The 16,354-nt window shown below is 40.7% G+C and overlaps 2 protein-coding genes across 2 annotated transcripts; both read left to right on the top strand.

The window, feature by feature from the left end:
• On the top strand, nt 1-3,162 carry PCOAH_00049590 (Uncharacterized protein; the record flags this gene model as incomplete). The annotated part of the gene is made up of 4 exons (XM_020061741.1): nt 1-994; nt 1,015-2,750; nt 2,910-3,009; nt 3,119-3,162. The coding sequence occupies 4 exons, from the start codon at nt 1-3 to the stop codon at nt 3,160-3,162; spliced, it is 2,874 nt and encodes a 957-aa protein (XP_019917352.1).
• Nucleotides 3,163-4,642: 1,480 nt separating this feature from the next.
• PCOAH_00049580 (Cyclic-nucleotide binding protein) lies at nt 4,643-15,556 on the top strand (the record flags this gene model as incomplete). Its single annotated transcript, XM_020061740.1, has 2 exons — nt 4,643-6,043; nt 6,941-15,556. 2 exons carry the CDS (start codon nt 4,643-4,645, stop codon nt 15,554-15,556), a joined length of 10,017 nt encoding a protein of 3,338 aa, XP_019917437.1.
• Between the last annotated feature and the right edge of the window lie 798 nt (nt 15,557-16,354).

The raw sequence follows: 16,354 nt of genomic DNA, 5'->3' as shown, positions 1-16,354 counted from the left end.
ATGGAAAAAAAAGCAAGTTCACCGCAACAGGGCGAAAATAGCATTCCCGAGAATTCCCTCCCAACGTGCGGCAGTCATGATAGACATGACAGTCCCAGCGAAGTGGCGTTATATGAGATAGGTGCAAACGCCAACAGGAGCAACAGCAACGATGGACATATCCTTTTAAAGAAGAAAAAAAATCAGAGAAAATGCAAATATAACGCAGCTAGCGCGATAAAGAAGGATATCCAAGAGGCACACCCACACCCGAGCGCGTCTAAATATAAACTAGTAAACTACTTTAACAACATCAAGTACAATTTGTCCCTTAGGAGATATTTTAAGATGCTTGTCACGGTGTCCATTTTTAACTACCTACCTCTGAACCTGCGCAACTTCTCGAACGCGGCCTACATGTGTGGTAAACGTTTTAACCTTAAAGACGTGGAGTCGTTTAAGCTTTTTTTAATTTTGTGCAAATCCAAGGTGCTCTTCACGTACAGGTCGAATTTCCGCTTAAAGATTAGCGATAGAAATTATTTCTCTAGTGAGAGTTTTTCTAGCTGTAGCAGTGCACAGATGACCCCTTCCATCCGCAACAACGAACCACTGACCTGCAGCACAAACAGCGGAGGGGCAGAGCAGACGAAGGAAGGCGAAGAAGAAAAAGACGACCAAATGGGAAATAAAAAAAAGACCAACAGGAGGATGAAGAGGAGGAGAAAGTACTACAAAGAAAGAGTCATCAATTTCACAAGCCTCCCTGAACATTTTTTTAAAAAAATATGCTTCGACGAAATGGAATATTTCTACATGAATTTTGAGAGTGATTCCAAATCGATTTGTGGATCCCATTTCAACAGAGACGATTATAAATACACGAATGATAATCCATTTGGTGAGAAAAATGACTTATGTGGAACCGTTTCGGAGGACGAAAATAATAGGGACACCTCTTTCGATAGTACAAACGATAGCAACAAAACTGTTTTGTACTTGGAAAACTATGGAAGTAATTCCGATGTGGATAAGACAAGGGGGGGGAGGGCCATGGAGACTCCCTCCTCTGTGATGAAGAAGCGGATAACCACAGCAACAGCGAAATATCCACCATGAACGACACCCTCCTTGGAGTTAAGCAGCCGGAGGATAAAAGCCCGAGTGTGTGTAAACATTTGCCAAATAGCTCATCGGGTGAGGACTCCAAAATGGTAGCAAAGCGACAAGGCAGAAAATTGAAAAACTGCCATTCGGATATGGAAAGCGTCCCCCTTGTGCATACGCAAGTTAGCAAAAATAAATGCGCCAATTTTACAAAGAGGAAAAGAACCAAATATACCAAAGGAGACGACACGATATCGATATACATGAGCGATACCGGGTGGGGGTGCATGATACGGGTCGTCCAAATGGTACTAGCCAACATACTAATAAAGTACAAAGTTTCCAAAAAATATGCCTTCTTCCACAATATGACCGATTACGCATTTTATAGAAATTATCTCAAAAAGGCGTCAAATGAGCAGCACGTGGGGGGTGGACAGGGGCCCATTAGCAGCAAAGGTGAGGAAAATATAAATACCTCTAACGTAAGTTACCACGATGAAAAGATGGATGCACAAAATTGCTACGATGAGCAGATGAAAGAGGCCGATTATTTTATAACGGACGGAAAATCAGATGCACCTTACTGCTATGATAACAACTCCACCATGAGCACTTGTAGTAATTTCCCCCCTACGGAGAAGTTCCAAATTTGTGAAGGCAAAAAAGTGGAACGTCCTAACGACGGGGATGGAACAACATCAGGGTTATGCACCTCCGAATGGATAGGTAATGCCCCCCCAAGAAGGGAACAAAACGTATATCGCTATTTTAAGAATTACGAAATGTTTCTAAGGAGCGGGGGGGAAAGTGCACCCCGGATGAACATCGACAGTAAGGACGAAGTAGAGGTCGACACAGCGCAACCCCCACACATGAGTGCCGTTAGACACATGCACGTGAACAATTCACTAGCATACTCCGTGCTGCTACAGTTCAGAGACATGGAAAGCGCCAAATACTCCATTCAGAACATCATTTACGAAACCATGAAGTATAAAAAAGTTAGCCAAAAAAACATGGAGCATTTTGTGCATGAGTGGCTTGGGCCCACCAGCAGCGCAGTTGTCATAACCAACCTCATTAACAGAAAGAAGGTCCGCTTTGTGAAAAAAAGAAAAAACAAAATTCCGCTAAGTCGTGGAGGCTACTTAACAAGCGGTGATCACTTCGTTGGGGAAAGTGACCCTATCCGGGGGAGGGAGATTACTCCTGCGGATCGAATCACCAACAAGAAGGAATACTTTTTTGTAAAGCGCAAAAAAAGACATGCCTTCTTCTCAGTCGCCTTTGACACGGGCGTAATTTACAACAATCAAGTGTTAAAATTTTTTCAAATTAAGGAGAAAATATTAGTCATTATATGGGTGTGCCTAAAACTAGGGACTGATTCTTTTAACATAGTGAAATATAAACAGTCCCTACTTTCCTGTTTTGGCCTAAAACAGTTCCAAGGGATAAGTAGTGGCAATGCACATACCAGTGCTTACTACTTTTATGCGGCAAATGAGAACGGCTTGTTTTACCTGGACCCCCATATAAAATGCCAAAGGGCCTTCACAGACTTGAATGAAAATTACGATACAGAATTTTTCACACAGAAGATAAAGTTTCTTCCCTGGGAGTATTTGAATTCGTCTTTGTCGCTGATATTCGTTGTGGATGTAATGCTATGAGTGAATTATACTCATGCGCCTACATGTCTAAATACGCGCGGAAGAGAAATGAAAGAGGTTTTCCATAACAACCAACCCAACAGGAGTTATTAAGCAGGATATATACTACATAATTTTTTCTTCTTTTTCCCCCTTTTTTGAGCTCAGTGTAAGGAGGACTATTTAAATTTAACTAAAAATTTGAAAATTATTGATCCAAGCATATTTGAAGTTTACGATGAGGAGCCACAGTACACCTTCAGGAGTGGTAAATTTAGACAACCGGCTAGGAGGGTTCACTTGGTGAATCAAGGCACATGTATATACATATGGGCATATTTTTCATATAAACCCCTCATTCCAATTCCCTTTCGCAGAATTAAACTACGACACGGACGATTCGGGACTGGTTCTTTTGTGATACCTTTTTATTCTGTGTTCATAATTTTTAAGTCACACTGGTGCGTCCTTCACCCATTGGAGAGAGTGTGCAATTTTAATTCGTTTGCTTAACATACAGATGATTAATGAGTACAGAAAAAAAAACAAAAAAAAAAAAAAAGACAACAGTGTTGTTGCGGAGGGGTAACCCCTTTTTTTTAAGTTCCCTCACATACGGTTGATTATTTTTTCGTAAATTTGTCTGCCCCTTTTGGGATCCCACTTTTTATCATCAATTGTTTTTTTTTTGTTTTCCCACCCTACGGGTAACATCACATTAACATAAATTATATTAATTTGTGACATCGCGCAGTTCCCCTCCATTTTGAATTTCCTTTGCCAATTTTATCATGATTCATATTTTTCTTTTTTGTCCAAATTTATTCATAAAGTGATCCTTTCAATGGTTTGCGAAGGAGCTTTTGCGAATGAATAGGGCTTCACATAATTTATTCTTCAGTGGCACGCTCGTCTGTGAAGTTTTGTGAACCCGTTCGCCTTGGAAAGGGTTTAGCCACTTTACATGAAATAGTATATTTGCCAGCGGAAAATAAATCATGCATTTTTTGAGGGTTATAATGGGAACTCATGGGGGGGGGAGAAATTTCCGCCTTGGCAGTGAAACGAAACACGTGAACAATGACTCACTCGCTTGGCTGGCTCACGTCATCCATTTTGTTAGCATTTGCCACAGACAATTTTCCGCTAACCATTTTGCCCCAGTTGGCCATTTCTGTGCGCGCATATTCGCCGGCAGTGCATTTAAGGCAGGGGTACACCCCTCCCCGCAGAATCAACGTTTTTTTTTTTTTTATAGACATGCACAGTGACATCAAGGGGAAAATTAAACGGACGAATGGACAACCTTTTTTTTATTCATCTGAAGCGAACACGTACACTGTAAAAAATTGTACGTACATTATGTTATTGTGGTTTATTTTGGCCCACTTTTTTTTTTTTTTCTTTTAAACATTATAAACATCTGATCAGTGTAAATGCTATAAGCGCCGTGAACACGTCAAATGTACCAATAAATTTGTTAACATTGCTGACGATGCTCACTCAGTCTGCTTTTAAAAGAAATTTAATGTTTCACCAGTTCGACAGAATTTATGCTGACTCGTGTAATTTTCCCAAAAGCGCGATTTCCCACATTTTGTTTTTTTCCTGCAAAATTGTTCTACAAAAAATTTAAAAAAAAATGCGCCAAGGGGGGAACTGATTCGAAATGTAAGCAAGGTGTAAAGGGAAAAAAAAAAAAAAAAATTGTTTGCATTTTAACTGAACAGTAAAGACCATTCTATAGAAGACGCCCCTATGATGAGCGAACGGAAAAAAGTGCGCATAGCGGAGTAGCCAGGGTTGGCAGAACAAAGATTAGCAAGCGAACCGAAACGTTTTCCCAAACTGGGAACAAACTCCCACAACATAACTTAGCGTGGTATATTGTATAACCCCACATGAGGAAGGCAAACATGGATGACCTCGAATCGAGGGCCATAGAAAACATCCACCATTACCTGAAGGATTGTCTGGACAGAAACAACTGCAAGGTCGATCCGGCGGAGGCACAAAGAGACATTAACGATGTCTCACTAATACACAGCTCGTTAAAAAAGTATGTCGTCCGACTAGCCAACATAAACGATTTTATCAAGCAAGAAAACTACTTTTTGAAAAAAAAAAATGAGCAACTAGCTAAAAGGTGCAGCGAAAGGGCTGCATTCGATTTTTACAAAAATGAAAAAGGAACTCACAGGGTGCATAGAACGAATGGGACGCATACCATGTGCATGAATGAAATGCACAAACTGAGTGACGAAAACGAGTTTATAAAATACAAATATGAACAAATGCTGCGGGAGAACCTCTCGCTGCAGGAAAATAACGCCCAACTGAACAACACGCTGCTAAACAGGGACAAACATGAACTACACACAAATCGGGGAAACAGAAAAATGGAAATAGAAAATGGATTTCTAAGAAAAAACACCCACCAATTATGGACACATCAGGAGGAAGGACGAAACATTTTGCGAAGCAGAAATGAAATGGACGGGGAAACACAGCCCGCTGAGGTAAACTACATGACGTTTGAACAAAAAATAAATAGAATCCTCAAGTGTACAAAAATTTTGGAAGAAATTTTAGCCACCCTTAACAGCAATTTGAAATATGATGAACCACTTTTGTTCCAAAAAAAGATGAACCTGATGGAAGTAGAAAAAGAAGAATTAATAAGGCAGAATGATTTTTTAAAAGAAAAAATTTTACAAATAGAAACCTTCATTTTGAATGATCCCTTTTTAGTGGAAAAGTTTAATTTCTTCTACGATTCCACTTCCTTCAATTTAGACCCCTCGATGAGGGATAACCTCCAGTTGTACAAAAATAATAGCATAAAAAAAATGTTCCACAATTTGCGCTGCTCGCAAAGTACAAATGCAGACCTGAAACAACAGTTATCAAGTGAAAAAAAAAAATCTCTTATTTACCAAAAGTACATGTATGACATGAGGGAGAAGTTAAAGGATAACCTAAACGAACTGCTCAGATTGGACAAGGACAAAAATATGAACTATCATGATATGAATGCATGCAACGGTTCAATTCGCCATTTTAGTGAAAAGGGGAGTTCACCCCCGTGGAACATATTCTACGATGATAGCAATAACGGGGACAAAGAAGTTGTCTCAACGAAGGAACACCCAGAATATTACAACTATCTGTCTGATTTGAGCACACCAAATTTACACCGCATGCTTAACATGAACAGCTCCAAAATTGACCATAACGAGCAAAGGTTAACCCAATCGTGGAACCGGATTAGGCAGCTGGGCCAGGACGCCGGTTGCTTCCAGGTATGTCCCCATGTGTGAACGTTACAAGCTGCATGGCATATTCCGTATTCATTAGCAAAAAGGGGGTCCTAAACGGTAGAGCAATTGCTATCATCACAGTTTTACCGCTTGGTGAATCTTCCTTAAATCTTTACGCCTCTACATTATTTACATAATAAAGCACTTGGACTATTCGTTTTCCTCCCCCCTCCAAGTGGTGCCCAAATGTGTTCACATGTGTTACACATTTACTTGCATTTTTTTTGAGACTCTTTTTTTTTTTACACAAAATACGATGCTAATCTAACACTATTGGGAGTGCCATTTGTCTTAATTTTTCAAATCAACGTGGTCAATTCTTAAAAAAGAAAAAAAAAAAAAAGAGGCGCCCTTTTTTGCGTATGTTAAAATGTTGCATAATTGCTTATGAAGATTAAAGTGTCCCTTTTTGTGTGTTCCTCCGGATAGATATAAATATATGAATGCATAAGTCGGCTCTTCTGTTGAGGGGCAAATAGCCCACGTGAATGGCTCGACTGAGGGGAGGAGTATTTCCAAAAAATGTCTTTTGATGAGAAATATCCTGCATGCGCGTACTTATGTAATAGCATAAATGTTGCACATTTCGTATTTTATATTGTACCTTTTTTTTTTCGGCTCCTTTAGGGGAGAAGTGGGTTTTGCAACTGCCCTACCTCCCTTCGAAGCGCCACAATTTGGGTGCACATCCCGGTGTGTGTTCGTAGATAGTTAGTTGCACTTGTCTGCGCAGATACGTATTGGGGAAACATCAACGCTCCCCGTGAAATGCCATTTTTCGATTCTTGATATTACGAGGGAGCTTTTTCCACGCCTCAATTTCTAAAATGTTATCACTATTTTAATGCCAATTTGCCCCCCCTTTTTTTTTTTAATTAGAAGAGGAAAAATGAACAAACTTGCAGACGAGACGAACACGATGCCAGTCTGGCCGACCTGGAAAATGACATGCAAAATGAAGTATACTACTTTAGAATAAAAAAATTAATAAACATGAGGAAGAAGGAACTGGATGGAATGTTACAATCGGAAAGACGCCAACTGGCTAGCCAAAAAGGAAAGGAGGACAGGAACAAATTAAAGAATGAAATGTATTTGAATCGTATGGAATACAAAGTGGCACTGCGCGAATGGTTAAGAGGGAAGGAAAAGAAATTACACACAAGTGACCATCCTAGGGACACCCACCGAAAGGACGACCGCCCCTGTGGGAGCAGAAATATTGACCAACTGAACCTCTACATCGATCGAAAAATCATTTATCAGTTCGTAAAGTACAAACACATCTACGAATATTTCGTACAAAATAAAAGTGTATGTAAAGAACAGATAAGCAAAGAGAAATTTATTAATTTTTTTAACAAGCACATTTTGAATTTGCAAAATTGTGACACTGCACGGTGCAGTAAAAAAGGGCTTCCTGTCGATGGAGAGAGGAGAACCACTAAATCATGCCAGAGAAGGAAAGGTTTCCATAACGATGAAGCCAACCAAAAAAGGGGAAGTGCTTATGTGGAGGAAGACAATACTCAGTATCATGACGTTACATTAGAGGATCGTGCAAAGAGGGGTAGTCATCATTCTGAGGAGAGCACCCTAAGGAGTGATCACCCCGGTGTGAAGCCGGCCGAAGCCACAGGAAGGAAGGAGGGGGATGCCAAAAAGGAAAAACAGAGGGAAGCCAAACGGGAAAGACAGCGGGAAATAAAAGCAGAGAAGGAGAAGCAAAGGAAAATAAAAGCAGAAATGGAAAGACAGAGAAAAATAGAGAAAGAAAATCAGAGAAAAATAGAGAGAAAAAAGCAGAGGAAAATGAAGAAAGAGAAACAAAGGGAAGAAGAACGAGCGCGCAAAGTGCAAGTAGAGTTGGTGCACCAAGTGGACGGAGACTCACCCACCACTGAGAAACGGGCGAGCGAAGAGGAGAACCAAAACCAAAGCGACATCGATATCGAACCGAGTGATAACAGCCAAGGGGAAAAAATGAAGAAAGGAAATTTAAAAAAAAGTGACCAAATGTCAGAAAAATTCTACATGCCAGAAGAACATCCCAGGAGACATGACTCCTCCCTGGAGGCGTTAATAAATACTATTAAAAATATAAACAAAAATAAAATAAGGGAAAATATGTCCAGTAAAAGTGTAGAAGATTTGTTTTCTTCTACCAATTCGATGGATGAAACGGGTCGAAGTAGTCTTATTGGGGAGTCTCCTCAAAAGGAGAGAAGAGTATCGAATTTGAGTAGAAAGGATAGCAGCCAAGGTAGCGTAGAGTCCATGAAATCGAGTAAGTCATTGGGTGTAGAACCCACAGAAGGGGAAATTAACAAAATTGAAGAAGAAACAAGTGATCGTGAAGAATTTAGTTTAGGCCACGCCGAATCGGAAAGTTCCAACGCAGTTGATACAGAAGATGAGAAGAAGAGGCAATTTTCTAATTTATCAAGTGAAGCGGAGAAGGAAGATCACATGGGGGGAGAAGCTAACCCAGAAGAGGACACCAATCGGGGTGGATTGGAAAACCACGTAGGTGCCACGGCGCGGGTTCCAGAACGACGAAGCGGTAGGCACAAGACTATCTTCGGGGGATCTGTCGCCCTAGATGAAATTAGGAAGATAAACACCATGATGGGTTCGGGGGCGTCAGAATTAATACACCCAGATGGGGATGAGCAAATGGGAGATGCAGAAAGTGGACCGGAGAAAGATAGCGATGAGGAGGAGCCACGAAAAGATGGCGTTCTAGAGGAGCATAATAAAGACCGCAACCAAAATGGACTCCCCAAAAATATTGATCAGAGTGGACCCCCCGAAAAGGTTGATCAGGGTGAATCTCCCCAAGAGGATGAAATCACGCGCAGTAACCACGCAACCGACAAGAGAGAGAAACCATCCCCTAAACCCTTCCACCATGAGGACTTCCTCGAATCTGACGGTGAATACTCCGAACAAGATCTCTTCGACAACAACAAATATGCTAGTGTAAAAATTCAAGAATTCAGACAAATGCTTCACCTGCACGATAAAAACGTGTACACCTTTTTCATGAAGCTAATTGTGCATAGCAAGATCAACCTAGTGAGGGATTACAAAAATAAAGTTTTCAATGCGAAGGTAGGGGCGAGAGATATATTAGAGTACCTTTTAAAAAACTACTTCGAAGGGGATAAGTTTGCTATCAAGGGGGATGTGAGAAAAGAAGGTTCACACATAGAGGTACACTTAAGCGAAATAGAATTTAAACACATTAACGAGTACATATGCAACAACAGCAGTAGCACTTCTCTAAAAACACTATACCACAAGATTCTATTTCTGAATAATGAAAACTACGAAAGTTTTAAAAATCGTTTGTTGGAAGGTGGAGTGATAAACCTAATTAACCTTTTCCACGATGAAGACATTAACAACTTTGACAAAATTTTCGACGTTTCTTTTGTGAACTTTTGTGACATTGTGGGAATATCCAAAGATACATGCACATACCATTTTAGCCGTATGGACAAAAACTACAAAGGGAAGAGGTACATTTATTTGAGGCACATATTTCGCTATCTGGAAGTGGAAAGGGACATGAAAGAGGAGTTACACAAATACAGCTTCATTTCCATGCAGAAAAAAAATTTAATGTATATTCATATCAGCGAATCTTTTGATAACTTAAAGGAGTTTTTCAAATCTGTGGAGAAGAAAAATAAATTGTACATCAGCCTGAATGAGTTTATTTATTTCTTTTCCGAAAATGAGAAAATGGAGACATACCGTTATTCCCAGGAGGATATAACCTCACTGTACTACTCTATCCTCTTTTATGTGTACTACACGAATAAGAACAAGTTATTGCAGACGTTAGAATTTTGTGGGGATCCAAACGTGGGGGAAGAAAAGGACCCTCAAAAGACTGGTCCAACTGGGCAAAATGATCATAACAGGAGTGAGCCACCAAAGGAACACCCCCCCGCTGGTATAAACCCACTAGTTGACGAAATTGGAAGGAACAAATTAGCCCCTGCTGATGGATGCAATTATGTTAATAATAATTTGTCCTTCTACAAGGAGTATTTTTCACTGGACGATTTCAATTTCGCCATCGAGTTGAAGGACCTTTACTTTTACTTCGAGGGTTCCGAGTGCCCCTTCTCTAAAATAAAACGGAGGATTGTGGAGATTTACGGATCAGTGAAAAAGGGACTGATAATTAACCACGAGACTTGCAAAAGCAAGAGGGATGGAGATGACACGAGCAGCTCCCAGAGTGATCAAGACGAGGCGGCAGACCTGGACGTGGACCTGCAGCTTGACTCCTTTCAGTTGTTCATGAGGAACAAGTACAGGTACAAGCACTCCGACCGGGTTTGCTTCCACGAGCGGGAGGCGAAGAAGGGCAAACAGGAAAAATCAGCGAAAGTGGGCAGAGTGACAAAACTGGAAGGGGAAGACGAACCGGATTTACTGAACGAAGTGGGAACAGTTCCCCCAATCAGCAAGAAAACTTTCATGTGCCTGATGTACAACATAGGGATACACGTGAACCACTGCCTAACCCTGTGGAAGAGCTTTTCCCCCTTTCTGGAGTACGACAAGCTGGACTACAAAATATTCTGTGGGTTCTTAAACGGGGAAATAACCGTAGAGAGTCACGAAACGGAGGAAGGTATAAAAGAAATAAAAAGCAAGCTAATAAACATTAAGGATGAGGAGGAAGAGGACTCCACGTGCAACTATAAAAACAGGCTCGGGGGAACCCTCTGCCCTAGCTTACTAAACAAATTAAGCGAAAAGGATTCAACACAACCGCTGACGGTAGACGAAATAGAGGTCCTCGCGCAAGTGCTGAATCATGTTATCCCATTCAATTATTTGGACAAAAATGAAAAAACAAATTTCATACAAAAGTTAAAGAAAAAATGTTTTAAAAAAGGCCACGATTTTGTGTCCATAGGGGGGAGAGACGTAAAAATTGGAGAAAAAGGGGAAGTATCAAACGGGGAAACATCGGACAGCTACCGAAACAACACCATCGTTATCCTGTTGAACGGAATTTTAAGACACACCACGAAGACAAACTCCTTCATAAACAGCATCAACGTGATTGACAGGGCCAACGTGCGCTCCTACACGGCACACACAAATGTTGCCGTGATTGAGGTAAATAAAGAGCTATACACGAGCGACTTTGTAAAGCTAGTAGAACAGAAAAGAGAAGTTTCGGAAGAGTTTATGAGTATTATCAATGACGTACCTATTTTTAAAAATTTCCCGGACGCGTTAAAAAATAGCCTATCCATGAATGTTCAAAAATGTAAATATGAAAAAAAAAAAGTTATCATAAGACAGCATGATGATCCTACTCATTTTTACATACTGAAAGAGGGGGAAATAAATTTCTACTGTAACGGTGTGATGAGCACCCCGGTGAGGGTCATTTCTAGGTGTTCTTTTTTTGGGGAGGTGGCACTAATATTTAACACTCTCAGAACGTGCGATGCGGTGGTCGAGTCGGATGTAGCTCACTGCTACTGTATTTCGAAGGAGTACTTCCTTTCCCTCTTGAATAAAGAAATTGTGAAAGAATTCGTGGAATATTTCCGAGCCAATTACACGGAGGGCATTCAGCACATCGTTAAGAATTACTCAAGTGGGAACATGCAAGTGGGAGGGCCTCCCCTTGAGGAAGACAACAATGGAGGGAATAACCCCAACGGAGCAAACGTCCTGCAGATGTTACCCTCCGATGGGGAGGAAATGCTAATGGAGATTAAGCGATCCACTTCGATAAAGTACACCAAACAGCTTTCCACAATTCATAGTATAAGTAGGAAGTTCTCCTCAGTAGCCCTCTCAGCAGACAACATAACGCTGGACGTGGAGTACATCAACCAAAGCAATATCACCTCATTCTATAGTGACTTGGATAAAATTCTGCTAAAATTTTTCAACACAGAACAGAAATATTTTGTGGAAGAAATGGAATCCCACTTGATGAAAGTTAAGGTATTAAAAAAGGTTCTAAATAATATGAAGGATAAGGAAACATTTCTTAAGCATCTCAAGTGGGAAAAATGTCCTAAGGGAAAGCACATAATATTGGAAGGAGATCTCTTCGACAAATTTTACTTCGTTAAAGAGGGAGAAATATCCGTACAAGAATTTAATCAGTACAAAAATGTGTATGAGGAAATATGCACAGTTAGGAAGAATCAATACTTTGGTCATCAGTTAATTATGGATAGGGCAAAGTCTTCCTTCATTGCGGTGGCCTCCGTGGACACAGAACTGTACACGTTAGAGGCATCCCTGTATGAGCAATTCCTTGCCCCCTTTATCGACACGTTAAATAAAAAAAATGACATTAACCACACGGATGAGCTAACAGAGAGTATAAACAAGCACGTAATGATGAAGAAAGACAACAAGGATTTTGTAATAAAAGTCATAAGAATTCTAAAGAAAGTAAATGTGCTTCAGAAATTAAATGAGGACCAAATGTACAATGGTGCCAAACATTTCGATTTTAAATTTTTCAGAAAAGGAGCAGTCATAATAAGGCACAACGACACCCCTGACCATTTCTACATAATCAAAAAGGGAATCGTTTCGGTTAAGGTGGACGACAAGGGGGTGGAAGATGCCGTTCATCAAACTAACGATCTACATAGTAGGGATAATAACCAAGAGGAAGAATCTACCCATACAGGTGGAAGAACAAAATCAGTGTACCTGTACAAGTACGACTACTTCGGAGAATTGTCTATTATAAATAATCAGCTGAGAACTGCCACCTGTGAGGCTCACACGAATTGTTTCCTACTAGCCATTGACAAGGTGTCCTTTATTGAACACTTTGGAATAATATTTAATGAGCTGCTACAGGAAGCTGACGTGAGGTACACGAAGAATTACTCCCTGCCACCGTGGCTGAAGAACATGTATGGTAATGGGGAGTTCAACGAGAGTATGCACTCTATGTCGATGAAGATCCCCGAACTGGGAAGCTCCCTCAGTAGCATTTCGGATGATAGCAACGAGATGTTCAGTTTCGAGAAGGAGATAAATGCAAAGCTGAAGAGGGAGAAACGCAACAAGAGGAAGGGAAAGGGGAAGCTAAAAGGTAGTAATGCAGACGACGAATACATGGATGATCACCCCGCTGCCCAAAGTGAGAACGAAGTTGAAGACGCCAGCTCGGGAAACCTCTCCACCAACCGTAGCCTAAGCATTGTGAACAACGAAGACAGGATTAGCAAAATTAAGGAGGAGAAGAGGCAAAAAATGGAAGAAATTAAGCTGAACGAATTGAAGGTGATCGAACGGATAAAGCAGAAGGAGGAGAGAAAAATCAAAGCCATGATGAAGAAAAAGGGAATACTCATCCCCCGAAAGAACGCAAAGGAAGAATTAAACGCCGTTCAACCGAGCAGTAATACGAAGGATGATCAAGAAGAGGGCGGCGCACCCAAGGAGGAGGCAAAAACGGTAACCGTAAACACTGAATCAAGCCGGAAGGAAAGCAAAAGCCAATCGAAAGAAAATAACCACCCAAATTCCATGCAACATAAATCGTCGAGCATTTTAAAAAAAAAGATGAGTCCATCGAACTCCTCCGAGCTGAAGGTAGACAAAATGGTGAAGAAGCTCCTCGGGGTTATCTGCTCAGAATACAATTCCATTTTTCATTTTTATGAATGCATAGACAAGTTCAACACTGGATACATAAAATATAATGACTTTTTAAATTTTATCGTATCCCAAAATTTGGAGGAGTTATTCGAAGGTAGAGACAACATGGAAAGTTTGTTCAAGTACCTCTGTGATGGGAAGAGCATCTTAACATTAACACAGTTCTACATAAGTATGTATAAGGAGAAGCACATAGACATGTACTCCCTGAATTTACGCCTGTGCGAAGTGTATGGAAGCAGTGTCTTAGCGTTTAAGAAGATAGTTCCTCAGTTCAACACACAGGATGATAGTCTTTGCAGCTTTGCGAACTTTGAACTGGTTTGTGATAGCGTAGGGATCAGCAAAACAAATATAAAAAATATATGGGATGAGATTAACATAATGAATGAGGAGCAGATTCCCCTAGAAATTGTATTTAGCATTCTGAATGGAGAAGTTTCCGTGGAGCAGGCCTACATAACTTACAATGAGAAGAAGTCGCTACTAAATCAGGTTGTTCACTTTTTCCAAGGCAATGAAGAAGACTTCACAAAAATGAGTACCCAAGTGGTGGAAACAAAATTTACCATAAATTACGAAGAGCCAATAATAATAAATAAGTGTCACCATAAATCCTGCTCAAATGAATGTCAAGAATTGGTAAAACTGTTGCAGTCTGATACACACTTTAAATACTTAACCCTGGATCAGAGAATATTCTTTACAACATTAATGAACCGGAAGGTTATGAAGTTGGAAGATGTGCTAATCAACCAAGGGGATAATGATGCGCCTATTATATTCGTCTACCAAGGGACCGCCAACATAATTAGCTACAACATTTTTGGAATTGAAAGTATCATTAGGGAGATTAAAAATGATGAGCTGTATGGCTGCTACGAAGCTATTGAAGGAACACCGGCAGATTATCAAGTAAAAATATCCTCCGATAATGCTATCGTTTGGATCTTAGACAGATCATCCTATAGGGATCACTTAAAAGACATGCTAGAAGAAAGAAAACAAAACTGCTTGCATATTTTTGCCTTACTGAAGAACGTACCCATTTTGAGATACCTCCCAGAAGAAACACTCCACAATCTTTCCTACGCAATGAAGGTTGAGCATTATCAACCTAACCATACCATCATAAAGGAGAACACACATGATGATAAGTTTTACATCCTATGTAAAGGTCTAGCAACTGTTGAAAAAAACTCAGAAATTAATAAAAACAGACTTATTTTGTCGACCCTTCGGAAGGCAGATTATTTCGGAGAAATGGCCTTAATAAAAAATATCAGACGAACTGCAAATGTCGTTTTGGACACGCAAACTATTTTGTTGTCCCTTATTGACTTGGAATTCCACAGATTGTTAACTCCCTACTTTGATCAATTTTTAAACAGAGCTAAAGCCAACTATAAGAAATTGCACCTGGACATCGAACTCGTGCCCGCCGAAATTGCCAGCATTAGCAGCAACGCCAATATTGGGAACGCCGCCTTGGGGAGGGGCGCACAAAAAAAGGTGACCATACAAGGATTTGACGAGGGGGACAGTCCGGTCGAGGATCCACGGGATAAGAAAAAGGGCGAAGTCAGCTTCGTGCAATCTGCCGAGGAAGCATCACTTCTGGAAGAGGAAACAACCGAACGAAGCGGGAACACTCACCAGGGGGGTGGCAAAAAAGGGGGTCACAGCAAACACACTGGCAAGGCCAAAGATAAGGGGATGAGCAGAACCAAGAAGGGGAAAGAGCACGGTTTGAAGGGGGAAAGGCCAGAAGGTACTGAAAAGAAGAGAGAGAAAAAAAAAGATGCACACAAGTGAGGAGGTTCCAAGAGGGGGAGAGCTGAAATTATGAAGAGAGCGCTCCCCTCCTCCGTTTGGCACGAATCACTGGCATAGTGTTCGATGAAGAATCAACAAAATGAGTGCTCCTTTGCACACCCATATAAATATCCAATTGAAGGATGAGTATAGTGATGTCGTTAGTGCCCCCGTTTTCATGCACCTTTTGAGAAGTGTAGTTAAGGATTAGCTGAAAAAAAGGGGTACTTCCCTATGCTGGCACATTAGAGGATGGTGGAGAGGTAGGTCTGCGGGAGGTAAATAGGAGTCTCCCTATTTTACCCCATCGTTACATCAATATGTATATATATAAAGACATATGTACCTTTGCGTTTTAAACGTTGCACCGTGAGTACCCATGCAGTGATCATGACAGAAGATACAAGATACGTTAAATTGGCCCTAAGACAATGTTTTGGTATTTTTTTGTCCTTTTTGCGTAAGCCCCCTTTAAAGGAATGACATGTTTTGCACAATGTTTTCGTTTTACTCTCGAACTGCACACTTCGTGCGAATTTTTTTGAGAACCTGCGTGGAAGTTTTTAAAAAGTTTTTAATCAAGACTGCACTGCCGCTGGGGAGTAGTCCCCCACTCATGAACGAAAAAAAAGGGGTCATATGGTAAAATGTAGGCACACGGGGGATTAACAGCCGGGCGTTGTTTAAATCTAATATATTTTTTACTTATTCTGTTACCAATAGGCACCGAACACTCCATGGAAATTTTTTTAAGTCAAGTTGGCACTCTCTCATCTTTCACATTCCCACGTGGTGTCC

This window comes from Plasmodium coatneyi, chromosome 13 (assembly GCF_001680005.1).
Source record: "Plasmodium coatneyi strain Hackeri chromosome 13, complete sequence".
NCBI lineage: Eukaryota > Apicomplexa > Aconoidasida > Haemosporida > Plasmodiidae > Plasmodium > Plasmodium coatneyi.
This window is presented reverse-complemented; position numbering and strand designations above follow the sequence as displayed.